The sequence below is a fragment of the Dryobates pubescens genome, chromosome 6 (assembly GCF_014839835.1).
Source record: "Dryobates pubescens isolate bDryPub1 chromosome 6, bDryPub1.pri, whole genome shotgun sequence".
NCBI lineage: Eukaryota > Metazoa > Chordata > Aves > Piciformes > Picidae > Dryobates > Dryobates pubescens.
This window is the reverse complement of record NC_071617.1, coordinates 36,063,876-36,076,601: the sequence shown is the minus strand read 5'-3', so window position 1 is coordinate 36,076,601 and position 12,726 is coordinate 36,063,876. Positions and strand designations below refer to the sequence as shown.

At 36.6% G+C, this 12,726-nt stretch overlaps 1 protein-coding gene across 1 annotated transcript in view; it reads left to right on the top strand.

Annotated features, from left to right (window-relative positions):
• The window catches only part of AKT3 (AKT serine/threonine kinase 3), a 151,099-nt gene that overhangs the window by 84,037 nt on the left and 54,336 nt on the right, over window positions 1-12,726 (top strand). The window contains exons 4-5 of the mRNA XM_054162322.1: window positions 9,531-9,642; window positions 11,012-11,156. Coding sequence (XP_054018297.1) covers window positions 9,531-9,642; window positions 11,012-11,156 — 257 coding nt within the window. The remainder of the gene's footprint in view (window positions 1-9,530; window positions 9,643-11,011; window positions 11,157-12,726) is intronic.

Genomic DNA, 12,726 nt, shown 5'->3' with positions numbered 1-12,726 from the left:
CAGATAATTTTTACTGTCTCACACATGAGCGTTACTCTTGCCCTGGATTTGTGTTGTCCTCATACTCTATTGAAAATAGCAGGAAGGCCAGAGAGAATGAAGTTATTTTACATATTGCTAACAGTGCTTTCAAAGCTATGTATGTCTGTTAAATAAAGCCCTTCTCACTGGGTAGCTTTTTGCCATAGTTTGGAGTATTAAGAGGCCATCCTTTTCCCCAGGTGATCTAGGAGGAAATGTGAAAGGAAGGCATTGGGAAGCAGCTGTGTAACCAAATAGAGATGCTTCATGTAAAGAGGGGCCGGAGGCAGCACACACACACTTCAGCCCACTGTCAGTCACCCAAAATGCACGGGGGACTCTGTGGACCTGAAATGGAGATGTGGGAACTCTTTTCTTTGGAGCAGAAGTATGTCCCTGAAGGTGAAACAGAGTTTAGGGAAGGATATAACAGGGTGGTGCTGGGGATGGATACAGCACTGGCCCCTTAGTGTCATGGACAGGGACTTTACTTTGCATTTGCAAGGCTGCTGCTCTCCTGCCTTTGGGCACATGTAAAAGGCAGTGGTGAGCACCCTGCTCTGCATTTGCAAAGTTGCTGCAAGGTTGCAGAGGTTAACAAATCAGTCAGGTCTGGTGGTGTTGGGTAGTGTGTAGGAATCACTCTCGTTTCTGTCTTGTGGAGCCAGCTTATTTTCCACCTGTTTTTTTATCACAGGAATGGAGAAAGCTGTGCATTTGAAGCGTGCTTTTAGTTCTATGGTACTCATGCCTTGGACTTCTAGACCAACAAAAAGTTGTACTGTGGTATCTAAACCATACACTTACAGATACGTGAAGTCAATGTAATTACATTGGTGGAAATTTAAAACTGGCTGATACTGTTTTTCAGAGGTAAATTCAGAAGTGTGATCTTACTTGAATTAGATTTTATTCAGGCAGTTGTAAGTAATAAAGCTATTGTAGCTTAAAGAGATACTCTTGATTGACTGAGTCATGGTAACTGAGTGGGTGTGCATTCCTAGCCCACTTCAACTGCAAAATAAAATATGTTAATGTAAATTGCTTTTGCTTAAGCATTCATGCAGTCAGAACCATTTTAAAAATAATTTGAATTCAATTGGTATAACTTCTTTACAGGCAAATGCCTGGAAAAAATGTTCTGGCTTTTAAAACTCCATTATGCTCCTGTAAAACAAAACTAGTACTCTGGGTGACAGAATGTCTACCCTCAGTGCCCCCCGCCAAGAACTGATGTGTCCTCACAACACTGTTTTTAATTGGTGCGGTGTTGTGTAAGTAGGATCAATACTGCTTTGTGTAAACCACTTTGTCTTTGATCGTCATCATTATTAGGGAAGGCAAAGTGAGGAAGGATTCTACTTCGGTTCTACTTGAAGAGCATTTGTTGTTTTACTGATACAAACAATAGTTCTCACACATGCAATGAGTATGTAGGTTATCACATAGCACATTTGGGATGAGGTATCTCTAAGAATTGGCCCTTTGCCTTCATTTTGATCTTTACATGGGGAATAATTGGGAAGAGCTGTATTCCTTCACAGTAGCCTTTAAACTTTGGCCAAAAATGATGTCACCTGGAATTTCTTTCCTATCTTGAAAGATACTGCTTTCTAAGCAGTCCGTTGTACAGCTATCCTTTCTTTTGTTGATGAAAAGAAGAAGTAAAGTTTAATTATTGTGAGAAGGTAACATTTTACAGCCTTTTTATTTTCTTCTCCCCCCCCCCCGCTTAAATGTTTATTAATGAATCTTGGCTATTCTAAATGGAGAAGCTGGGCTACTTTTTTTCTTAATCTTAGTATTTCATTGAGCCAGAGACAAGGTTTTATTATTTTGGTGATTTAAAAATTTTCAAAACATGGAAATTGAAAGGTTTCAGGGGAATGATAGGGTTATAAATAATTTTAAAGACACTCTCTAAAAAAGGGGTAGGAAAAAATATCTGTATGTTTTAAGGAAGATTAATTAATGCACCAAGATACTTTGCCGTTAGACATGACCCTGTGTGCAACTTCACAGTTACCTATGAAATGAGATTTAAGTTTAAAGTCCAAGGTTTTTTAAAATTTTTTTTTTTAATTTTCACAGCACTGGATGCCATGAACCCAGACATAAGTATGTAATTGTAGATACTTAAAATTTCATTTCAAAACAGTAATGGTGCAATGGAATAAATCATATCCATTCAACACTGAAAATACTTGTGGGGACAAAGAGGCAATGTATGTGTAACCTATGCATGTGCATCTGTAGAAATTCAAGATCAGATCTAATGTGTATATTCAATATTACTGTCTGAGGAATGTTTACCTTTCTGGAAAATCAGACTTCCCATTTTCTTTGGGAGGTTTTTGTAGTACTTTATGAATGGTTTCTAGGTGGTATAGTTGGTATTTTGACTTCGAAGTTTGGATTCAGTTGTTGACCTACGAATGAAAATGAGTTCCTTGTCTCACCCTTCCATTTTAATGGAGAGCACTTTTTCAGAGACCAGTGCAGCACACTGTAATTTGAAACTATCTCTAAAGAGGGCCCAGTATGAGCATGGGAGGTGAAAATTTATAGTGAGATCTGGGAGTTTTTATGCTGATATGATGCATAAATAAAATCACAAGTGTTTACCTTAAAGACAGAGAAAGGTTTATAATTCTGCTGTCTTCCATGAAAACAAGCTAAACCCCAGGCAAACCCCAACCATAGCATGCAGAAATCTTATTTTCATTCTCCCTGTTTGAGTGAAGGGGCAAATGGCAAACTAGTTGTAATGAGAGAAAGACATAGATGCTGTGCAGACTTTTTGGAATATGGGAAATAAAAGGCTGTTCAGCATGATGAAATGCATCAAAGATGAGCTTTTTCAGGTTCAAAGGAATATGACTGAATTTTTGGTGGGTTTATTACACAGTCATGTATGTTATATCATGTAATCTCATATAAGTGCCTATTATGAGCCAAGCCCCACAAGAAAGGGGATTTCTACAGAACAGAAAGTCAGTCCCTGCTCCAAAATACTCAAATTCTAAATATAAAACAAGGGACAGCAGATGGATGCAAACAGATGGGGGGAGTATGAGAAAACAATGAGACAGTATTAGCCTGTAGTACAGGCAGTGGTCTCTGCACATCAACAACTAATCCATTGTCAAGGTTAGATCTCCCTCCTTTCCTTTCTCCTGTTTAAGACATGGTAAAGGAGAATTTGAAAGAGAACCAGTATGGCAAACAAAGAGAAATTAAAAATGTTTTTGATAAATGGTGCCGAAATTGGAACAATGGAAGCATGGGTGGCACTTTGATACTGAAAAGAGTGGTACCAAGGATGAGAGGTAGGCTGTGGGGATAGATCACATTGAAAAGCTACCTGTATTTGGTGTGATAGAAATGAGGAATAGAAAGAGTGGTGTGATCAAAGAAACAGTGGAACCTATTCAGCAGTTTGTGGGAATGTATTTTTGGAGGAAAACTGCATTTGTTGGGACCAAAGAAGGGATATTAAGTTGTTCACACGTCTCTATGTGATCAAACTTATTTTTAGGGTCATACTCTCCACAGATAACATGTAATGAGAAAGAACAGAGCCTTTTGGAAAGCCTCAGAAAAGTAGGTTTCCCATAGAGACTGGATAAACAAGTGGGAGAACTAACGGGATGTGTGTGGGAGAATACACATATATTTGTACATATGTGTAAAAGCCATAGCTTTTCATATGTGTATGAGCAAAGGCAAATATATCTCTCAATGTACTTGTCTACTATTTACCTAACAAAAAGGGTGGTGAAAATGTGGATTTGGCGTGCAGAGTAGCAGTAATAGACAAATATATTTGTAAGCAGTGTGTTCATTAAATTTTGACATGAGAATGAAAAAATGGGAGTAGCACCTGAATAGGCAAAGATTGGGACAACATTGTTTATCTTGTGAAGGAAAGACCAAGAGAGGAATACAAAAAAATCAAGATTAAATTGTAGTAAAAATAGATACATATATACAGATATCTGTGTGTATTTAAAAGTGCATGTCTTCTAAACAGGGAAAGTAGTTTTTTGATACTACTCTTTTATATCGTATGATAATCACAGAGAGTTCTCTTTTGTGCTAAAACCCAGTCTGTATTAGAAATAATTTCTCAAATATGCAACCTTCTGTTCATTTTTTAGTGCAGTTTTTTTATGGCTGCTTGTATGTTTAGTATTCTTGTCTAGCCATATCAACAAATTCTGCTGAAGTTGAAAGCTTCCATATATGAAATAATAAAATGATACTAGTGCTCATTCTATTTTTAATGCCGAATGAATGTGTTTAGGAAAAGAACACTGGTAATTATATGGTTAAAGCTATAGAATTAAAACTTTAAACTTTTTAATAAAATCTGAACAGATGATCTGTGCTTTTTTTTTTTTTTTTTTTTTTTTTTTTTTTTTGGAACTGGCAGGTTTCAGGCCCTCTAATTGGCTTCCCAGCTTTGCAGAGTAATTACAGCTTCAAGCAAACTTTGTCATCTGTGGTTCAGAATGGTGTAAAGTAAACAGAACGTTTTGAAATACAGTTTGTAGTTAGAGTTGCTCAGGAGAGTTTAACTAGAATAAGTACTTAATTTGGATAGTAGCAGTTATTTGAAAAAGAGTCTAACATTTTAGAATTGTCAGATTGTTCATGAATATGGAGACAAAAGTTAACCTCTAGTATGTACCTGACTTTTTTATTATTTTAAAAAGAAAAGTTCAGTATATCTTTATGCTGGTTTTATTTCATTTTTCCATTTTCTGTGTAGATCTAAAAATGGCCAAATGAGTGCTTCAGACTTGTTGGGACAGAGTTGTCAGTTTCTGTTACCGGTTTTGTATTTTGCTGCTTTGAACAAATGTTTCTCCCTAGAGCTTTTTCATCTCTTCTAATATTAAAGGGGAGAATTCTTATGACTGATGTTTAATCCCAGCAAGACAGAAAGCTTTAGGATTAAAACGTGTAATTCCAAGTTATAGATGGCTAGCATACAAGAACACAAAGTTGAGTCTGTCTGTTTACTGGCTTACTCATGTTTTTTGAATGATAATTTAGACTTCCAACTGTTTTGAGTTGAGATTCAGCCCTTTAATTACATATGTTTATGTATAGCAGCAAACTTGAAGACATTATGGTAGAGTGTTCTCTACTCTTTGGTAATGACCCAACTATCACTTGAGCATTTGGAGCCAGCTCTCAGTAGCCAGTTTCACTCATTCTTCTGTGCTTTTGTAGTTTCCAAACTATTCTCTCTGTCTAAAATGACTCTGTTTTCCCCAGTAATTAGTAGAAAAATATTTTGGTAATTAGCAGTAATGGTATAATACATCACTTACTAGTCTTAATCTATTTACTTTTTTTTCTAGTTGTAGGTGAAAGGCATTCATAAACAAGTTTTTATTCATGTTGCAGTCATGACAGTAATATGGTTTATCCCATACATTTGTATATGGAAGCATGTGAATCATGTGGGTGTACTAAATATCAGCAGATTTCAGTTATTTCTATCTACTTGAGAAGGATGTGTAGCACAGCACTTTCAGAAATACACTGGTCCTCCACTTATTTCTGAAACTCTTTTTGCTTCAGAAAGGAAGGATATGAACATATTCAATTTTAACTTCCACAATGAAATGAAATCTTCAGCCACTTTCAACAGAATATTTATAAAGCTCATTAAATTTTGCTAGGTTTTATTTTTCAATAGTGTCCTTCAGCGGTAATGAAATGACATTTATTGGTTTTTTATGTTTTCAGTGCTATTTTCAATTGCAAAGGCATTTTTTTGCTGACCTTTAATTGATTTAGGTAATCATCTGTAATGAAAACCCAAGAGACTAAATACTCCTAGGTAGTTACAGAGCTTTGTATATGCCTCCATATGCTTTGATGTTGCTAATAGTCCACATCATCACTTTGAGGACTATCTGAAAAAAATCAGTACAAATAGTACCAATATTACATCTAAATATTAGGTACATAGTTACATAATGTGCATATTAATAATACAATTATATTTATTATGTATGGTATATGATATCTGTATGTAAAGACCATATTCCAGATAGGATTTGGACATAGGCAGGCTTAATTGTTCAAATTTTTGTGTGTTTGAGTTGGCAAACTTAATGGCATTTATATGTATGTGTTTTTTATGCATTTGCAATCATAAAATGAATGGTGGGATTCACAATCTTCAGTTCCATTACAGGCACTGCAAAGTATGTGCTTTTTAATGGGTACAGACTTCTCTGTATCCTAACACTCCTGCCTCACTTTTCTGTTCCTGGTAGTTTCTCTCCCTGCTTCTAAACTAGCTACTAGCTACTCCAGTTCAGCTGCTCTAGCCACCCTCCACGTTTTTCTTTTGCACAAAAGTTTCAGGTTTTTTCCTGTCCCATTTCCATTCTTCTCTCTTTATTCCCTAGTTCTTTGTTCCTGACATCTCTTCTGTAAATAGCTTGCTGTATGCCATCTTTTACATACTGGAGTTTGCCTCAATGAAGTAGTTTCTTTTCTGTACTGTCTTGAGAAATTGGCACTATGAATACAGGAGAAAGTAGGTGTAGAGGCAGGAGATAGCTGTAGCCTCTGGATTATACTCAGTGCTTAGATTTTAAATGATTTTATGCTTTAGTAATTGTTACTGTAATATTTTACCCTCCTCCTAGAGCACTCTTATCTCTCCCACATGTAGCAAGGCCAGATGCCTTACATTTTCACAAGAATACTGAAAAAGAATCAAAGGTCTTGGTTTGCCAAGTTTTAAGTCTCATCTCCAAAAATTGGTATTTTCCAGCAGTGTGCAGCTTTAGGCAGACACCCAGAAAATAAAATTTCAGCCTACATGATTGAAGTGTTAAAAGATTAAAGATAAGAGGTTGGCTTTGTCAGGAGGAAGATGGGGTAATCGTAGAGCAGACAAGGCATTCACTCTCTTCTGTTATGAAGGTGGCCCAACACATTCCTTAAAGCAACAGCTGAGGAAGCTGATAAAACAGCCTGTTATCCCTAACCTCACTGTTGTCATGATTGTAAGTTGGACTTCAGCTGTATCCCTGAAGGTGGGGGTTTCTTTGCTCTTATGAGCAATGTTTGCACCCAGTGACAAGCCTTGTTAAGTATCCTGAGCATCTCTACTTCATCACGCTCTCCAAGTTCCCGTCATCTGCTGCTGTCCTCCTTGTTTGTCTTCCAGCCTTTGTGTTAAATTCCCTCTTCCTGTGTCCATCCTGCTGTAGCTATTTCCTCTGAGTGTTGAGGATGACTCTCATCCCACCCAAGACCCAGCTGAGTTTATGAAAGCTGTGAGTTTCAATTACTGTTTCTCTTTTGAGTCTGCACAGTGTATGCAGATTTTAAATGTAATGTCATTTCCTTGACGAGTGAGTAGTCTGACTTACGTAATAATTGAACATATAGATTTATGCATCAAGGAATATACGCCTGTTTAATGCAACATTTACTTTATTCCTCTTATTTCTTATCTGTGTCTGTCAAGCTTCTGAGCTGTTCTGAGCTGCAGAAAAGAATTCTGTCAACAGGCGTATCTACTTCAACCTTTTGCTTTTTCAGATTGGAAAAAATGCAGTATGTATGAAAATATGTGTTGAGGATAGGCAAGTAAAAGTAAGCCTGCTGATACTTGCTGTGGCTTGATCTTATGGAGACTGAGGCCGTTATTTAGGTAATTGTGTCCCAAATTGTTTAGGTGTGCAGGCACACAAATAAATGCCTTGAATTAAGGGTTTAAGAGAATAGCTTTAATGTATTTTCAGTATGCAACTGTATTTCAGGAGGTCAGCTATGAGTATGCATCTTGCACAATTAACACTGACAACAAAATCATAAGAAAGTCACAGCAAGGAAGAGAATACTTACGTACGTTGGGTGTTTAGGAATTTGCTGGGTGTGATACAGTGCATTGGAGAATACGTAAAAGAATCCTGTAAAATTGCAGATGATAGCTGAGGTTTCAGGACTAAATTTGTGAAGAAAAAATATGTTAAGCCAATATAATTTATTTCTTTGAAAGAACAGCAGGCCTTATGACATGGCATATGATATATCTTTTGTAAGATGTTGACATTAACGGGAATAAACAAAATGTAATTCACCAAGAACAAGTGCAAGGTTTGATGCTAAAGAATAGTCAGCTACATCAGTAAAAGGCGTGAGTCAACTGGTAGGTGGTAGCTCTAGCAAAAGGATGTTGTAGCAGATCAGGAATTTGCTTACATTCATTATTGATTGATTTGCAAACCTGCTAAATCATGTTAGATCATATATTTGATCTGGATCAGCTTTGAACAAGTGATGGCATTCCAGAACATGGGAGTTTGTGTCTATTTTGTGGAAGCTGCAGGAAAACAAATTACTCTTTTGAGAGAGTAACCTTAACTTCACAAAAATGGTTAGATATATTTGCAGGAATAAAGAGTTCTAATAGCTCAGTGTTTTGCAGATGTAATGCTTAGTGCAGTATGCCACATTATAAAATCTAATGCACACTGTCGTTGACCTATTGCCTGAATTTACCCACATTCTGGTTTTGTGACAAAGGAGTAATAGGCCATCTACTGTGTGTCTCAAATTGTGTGACATGGAAGATCTTGGTTACGAAAGCACAGACTGTGAGGACAGATTTGGTTGAACTGATTTAGGCCAGAGAAGACTGAAGAGAAAATAGTGTCCAAATGTCTAAGACATAGCCACTGAAAAGATAAAAGAAATTAGTCAATAGGGCAAGAAATAATATGCGTAAATTAAAAGAACAGTTGCAACAAACGCTAGGAGAAGGTCTTCCAAGTGTGCAACTGTAACGTATTTTTTTCTTATAGTTGGGTGGAATAGTTTACTTACAGAGATTTTGAAATTACTGCTTTTGGGGGATTGTAGAAAGACTTTGGAGAAATACTTACAAGAAATAGCATGAGTAGACCTGATTCTGCCCTGGGGCACAAAGAAAACTCGATGATTTCTTGAGGCAGCCCCACTGGGAGTGTGAGTGTAGTTGTTCTATATTTAATTATCGGACTAGTTTCAACATCTGAATTTTCTGAGGGTGTTTTACTATATATCTAGTCCTAAAGTGACAATATCATTGGTAATTGTGGCATGGTTACTACTGAAAAGAAGGAGTCTTATTCCTCCTGCCAGATACAGATGGAAAAAAGTGCCTGTGGCTACTGCTGTTACCTTGGCATACTAGAGAAATCCAGGATCTAATACTTTTCTTGCCATTATAGCACAGACTTAGTTTGCAAGTAAAGATTGCACTCTATATAAGGGCAATAATACAAGTTCCATCAATTTCTCTGCCTACTTGCTTCACCTTATGATTGTTACCTTTTAGTAAACCCAGGATTGTATTGTCATATGTGTGCTGGCTACATGCAGAATAGGTATACATAAGCTGCGTGTATTTTGTCAAAGCAATTTGACTTTCTCTTCACCCATTAACTGACAACATATAAAAGTGGCATTGTCATGTATTTCTCTAGAATGTCAGCTAATGAAAACAGAACGACCAAAGCCAAACACGTTCATTATCAGATGTCTTCAGTGGACCACTGTCATAGAGAGGACATTCCACGTAGACACTCCAGAGGAACGGTGAGGATTTTATTTTTGGTTTGGTTTCCATGTTACTTTACACAGAAACCTCAACAGAATCTATGCTGGGAACTGTGACTTTCTGAGCATGTATGAACAATGACTTGAAGAATTTTTAAGTCAGTTTCTCTAAAATATTGTTGATCTCATAGTACGATAGTTGCCTGTGAGTAGGTAGGATGAGTGTATTTGAATAAGCCAAAACTATGTCATGATATGTCTCTCTCGTGTTAAATTTTGAATAATAAAAGCCTGCATTTAAATATTTTCCAGCCTTGATGTCTTAACTTTTCATTTTACTTCTCCTAATATGCACCTCTCTTTTTTTGGCACAGAAAGCAGTATGTTTGTTGCAGTTTATTTTATTCTTGCTTATTAGTTTTCCTTCTTTCAGGAAATACAGAAATTCTCAAGAATTGATGTTTGTAGTGCACCAAAATCATCAAGGAGATATGGGATGGTGTACTTGCTAAAATGTTCTATACTGTGTCTCTGTTAGATGCACTGAGTCTTCCCAATGTGGGCATCTGTCCTCTGAAGACTTTATTCATAGCACTTGTATCAGTAAATAACAGATGACTTTGCTTTTTCTGTTGTCTCTTTTTTTTGTTAGTGTATTCACTTAGATTTTTTTTATTTTACCTTGGTACTGTTTCTCCATCCTGTCTTTCTTCTGTGTATGCAGCAGAGTACCTCCTCCTTCATACAGTAATACTACCAGACCCCTCCCATGTCCCTTGCTGGCTGAGCAAAAAGCAGCAGGTACTGCACTTGGTGTGGGGCTATGGCATGTTGATGACTGCTGATGTATCTATGCTGGTTAGCCAGCATACAGAGTAGACTCAGCTGCCCTTGCTTGTCCCTCCATGGAAACCCTCATTCAGGGCTGCCCTGCTGTGCAGGGGCTGTTTTTTATGATGCTTGTAGGAACTGAATTATCTTTGGGAGCTTCTTTCTCAGGGGAATTTTACATTAGCCAAGAAGATGAATTTTAAGAAACTGAAAAACATTTGAATGTGTGGCGTGATTTAATAAATCTTACTTATTTTTTGTAAAAATGTCTGACAGGAATGGAGAGTACCACATTATCAGATAGTATTGGGTAGATGACAACATTCCATACCCTGAGCTGTATTTTACCTGGAGCATGTGTTTTCAAGTTTTCACTATCAACATAGTGATAAATCATAATTTTTTATGCTGGTCAACTTCACCACCTTTAAGGAAACTGAAGTGATTAATTTATGACTCTTCTGCTGTATAGCTTGAGAATTGAACATTGAAGCAAGTAGGATGTGAAAAGCATTAAATGACTTATTTGGATGTATTTTATGAGATTCTAATAGGGATATTGGCTTGTTCATGATAGGGAAGAATGGACAGAAGCAATCCAGGCTGTAGCAGACAGACTACAGAGGCAAGAGGAGGAGAGGATGAACTGTAGTCCAACTTCGCAGATAGACAATATAGGAGAAGAAGAGATGGATGCTTCAACAACCCATCATAAAAGAAAGGTAATGACATTAAAAAATAACTGACCAGACTAAGGTATAAATAACTTTTGTAGAACAATCTAGTTGGTTAAAACAACACACAGGAAATAGTATTTCTACGTACATTCCAGGGTATGACAAGCATAAAATACTTAATAGTTTCATTTCAATAAAGCTGAACTGCTCTGGTTTTATTTATTTGTTATGCTATCTAATACAGAACTTCTGAAAAACAAAGCTTGACTGTTCAGACACATGTTAACATTCTGCTGCTTCTTTGAATATTATTTTTGTTTTGCTTTCTGTTTGTTTACTCTGTCAGAAGTATGGTAATAAAATATTTTCTTTGGACAAGTAGATTTGCCCCCTTTCTCATGCAAATAATACCTAGTACAAATTAGATAATTTGCATGAGAAAAGCTAGCAGGATTTGGCTTTTAATGACCTTGGGTTTTTGCTATCTGGGAAAAAAACTGCTTTAATTTTCAATGAAGTAAGAAAAAACAATGTTTGTGTTTTGCAGTCCTTCTCAGCTTTTGATGGAAGTAGGAATATATACACTGTTGGCTATAACATTCTATCTCCAAAGTCAACAGGTTAAACACACAACTGAGACCATGTTTTAAATATTCAGTGTCACCAAAAATGTGCTTCTTATTTTATCTTTCCATTTTGTCCTGTGTTTCTATAAATATGGAATATGGGTCATACAAGTGAAAGTTTCTAATTTACTATACAGGATTGATGTGACTCAAGAGATGCATTGAAACTGCTTGAGAAGTAATAACCTGTTTCTATAGGACTGGCTTAATTCTTTCTGACCAGAAATGACACCTGCAGAAAACTTAGTGGAAGTCTGCTCACATAGCATTATAGCTAATGTAACTGAATGCATTTGAACGATGAACAGTGAAACAAACTAGTGAATATGTGTGCCTTTACTTACAGAACATCGGTGGCTGAGAACTGTACCTGTGTGAATGTAACAAAGGTGTCATAGGAACTCTTAGTTCTGTTATGTCCTAAATTTTGAGAACTTGAGTTTGCAGTACATAGTTCTTTCATAGTTCTTTTTATTTCAGTGCATGCAATTTTCTAACTTGTTTCCACTACAGAAAAAGGTAAAAACAAATTATACACAGCTGTAACAGTGTATTCATCATACTTTGTCAGGTTGACATTGAACTTTTAGCCTTGCAGCATGGATGTTTAATGATTGTGCTCCAGGGTAAAATATGACAAGTGACAGAAAGATAGAGGCAGCATTTGAGATGTGTCAGTCTTAGAGGCAGTATGATTATGTGAAAGGAATTTGAGTTTGCTCAGTTGAAGATCTGAGCACTATTCCAAGATTGTGTATCCTCTCAGTGAAGTACAAAACTGCTGCAAAACAGCAAGTATTTTCAAGGTGTCAAAATTAATGTTGTCTAATATATGTAGTTTGTCTGGAATGTGTGCTGTCCTTGTTCACAGTGCAGTGCAATTTCCTGTTCAGTAAAAGGGATTGTCGGAACAGGAGGAGGAGGAGTAAAATCAGTTTTGTTTCTGTCTTTATACTAGAAGACATGCTGAAATAAGATACACATTTCAG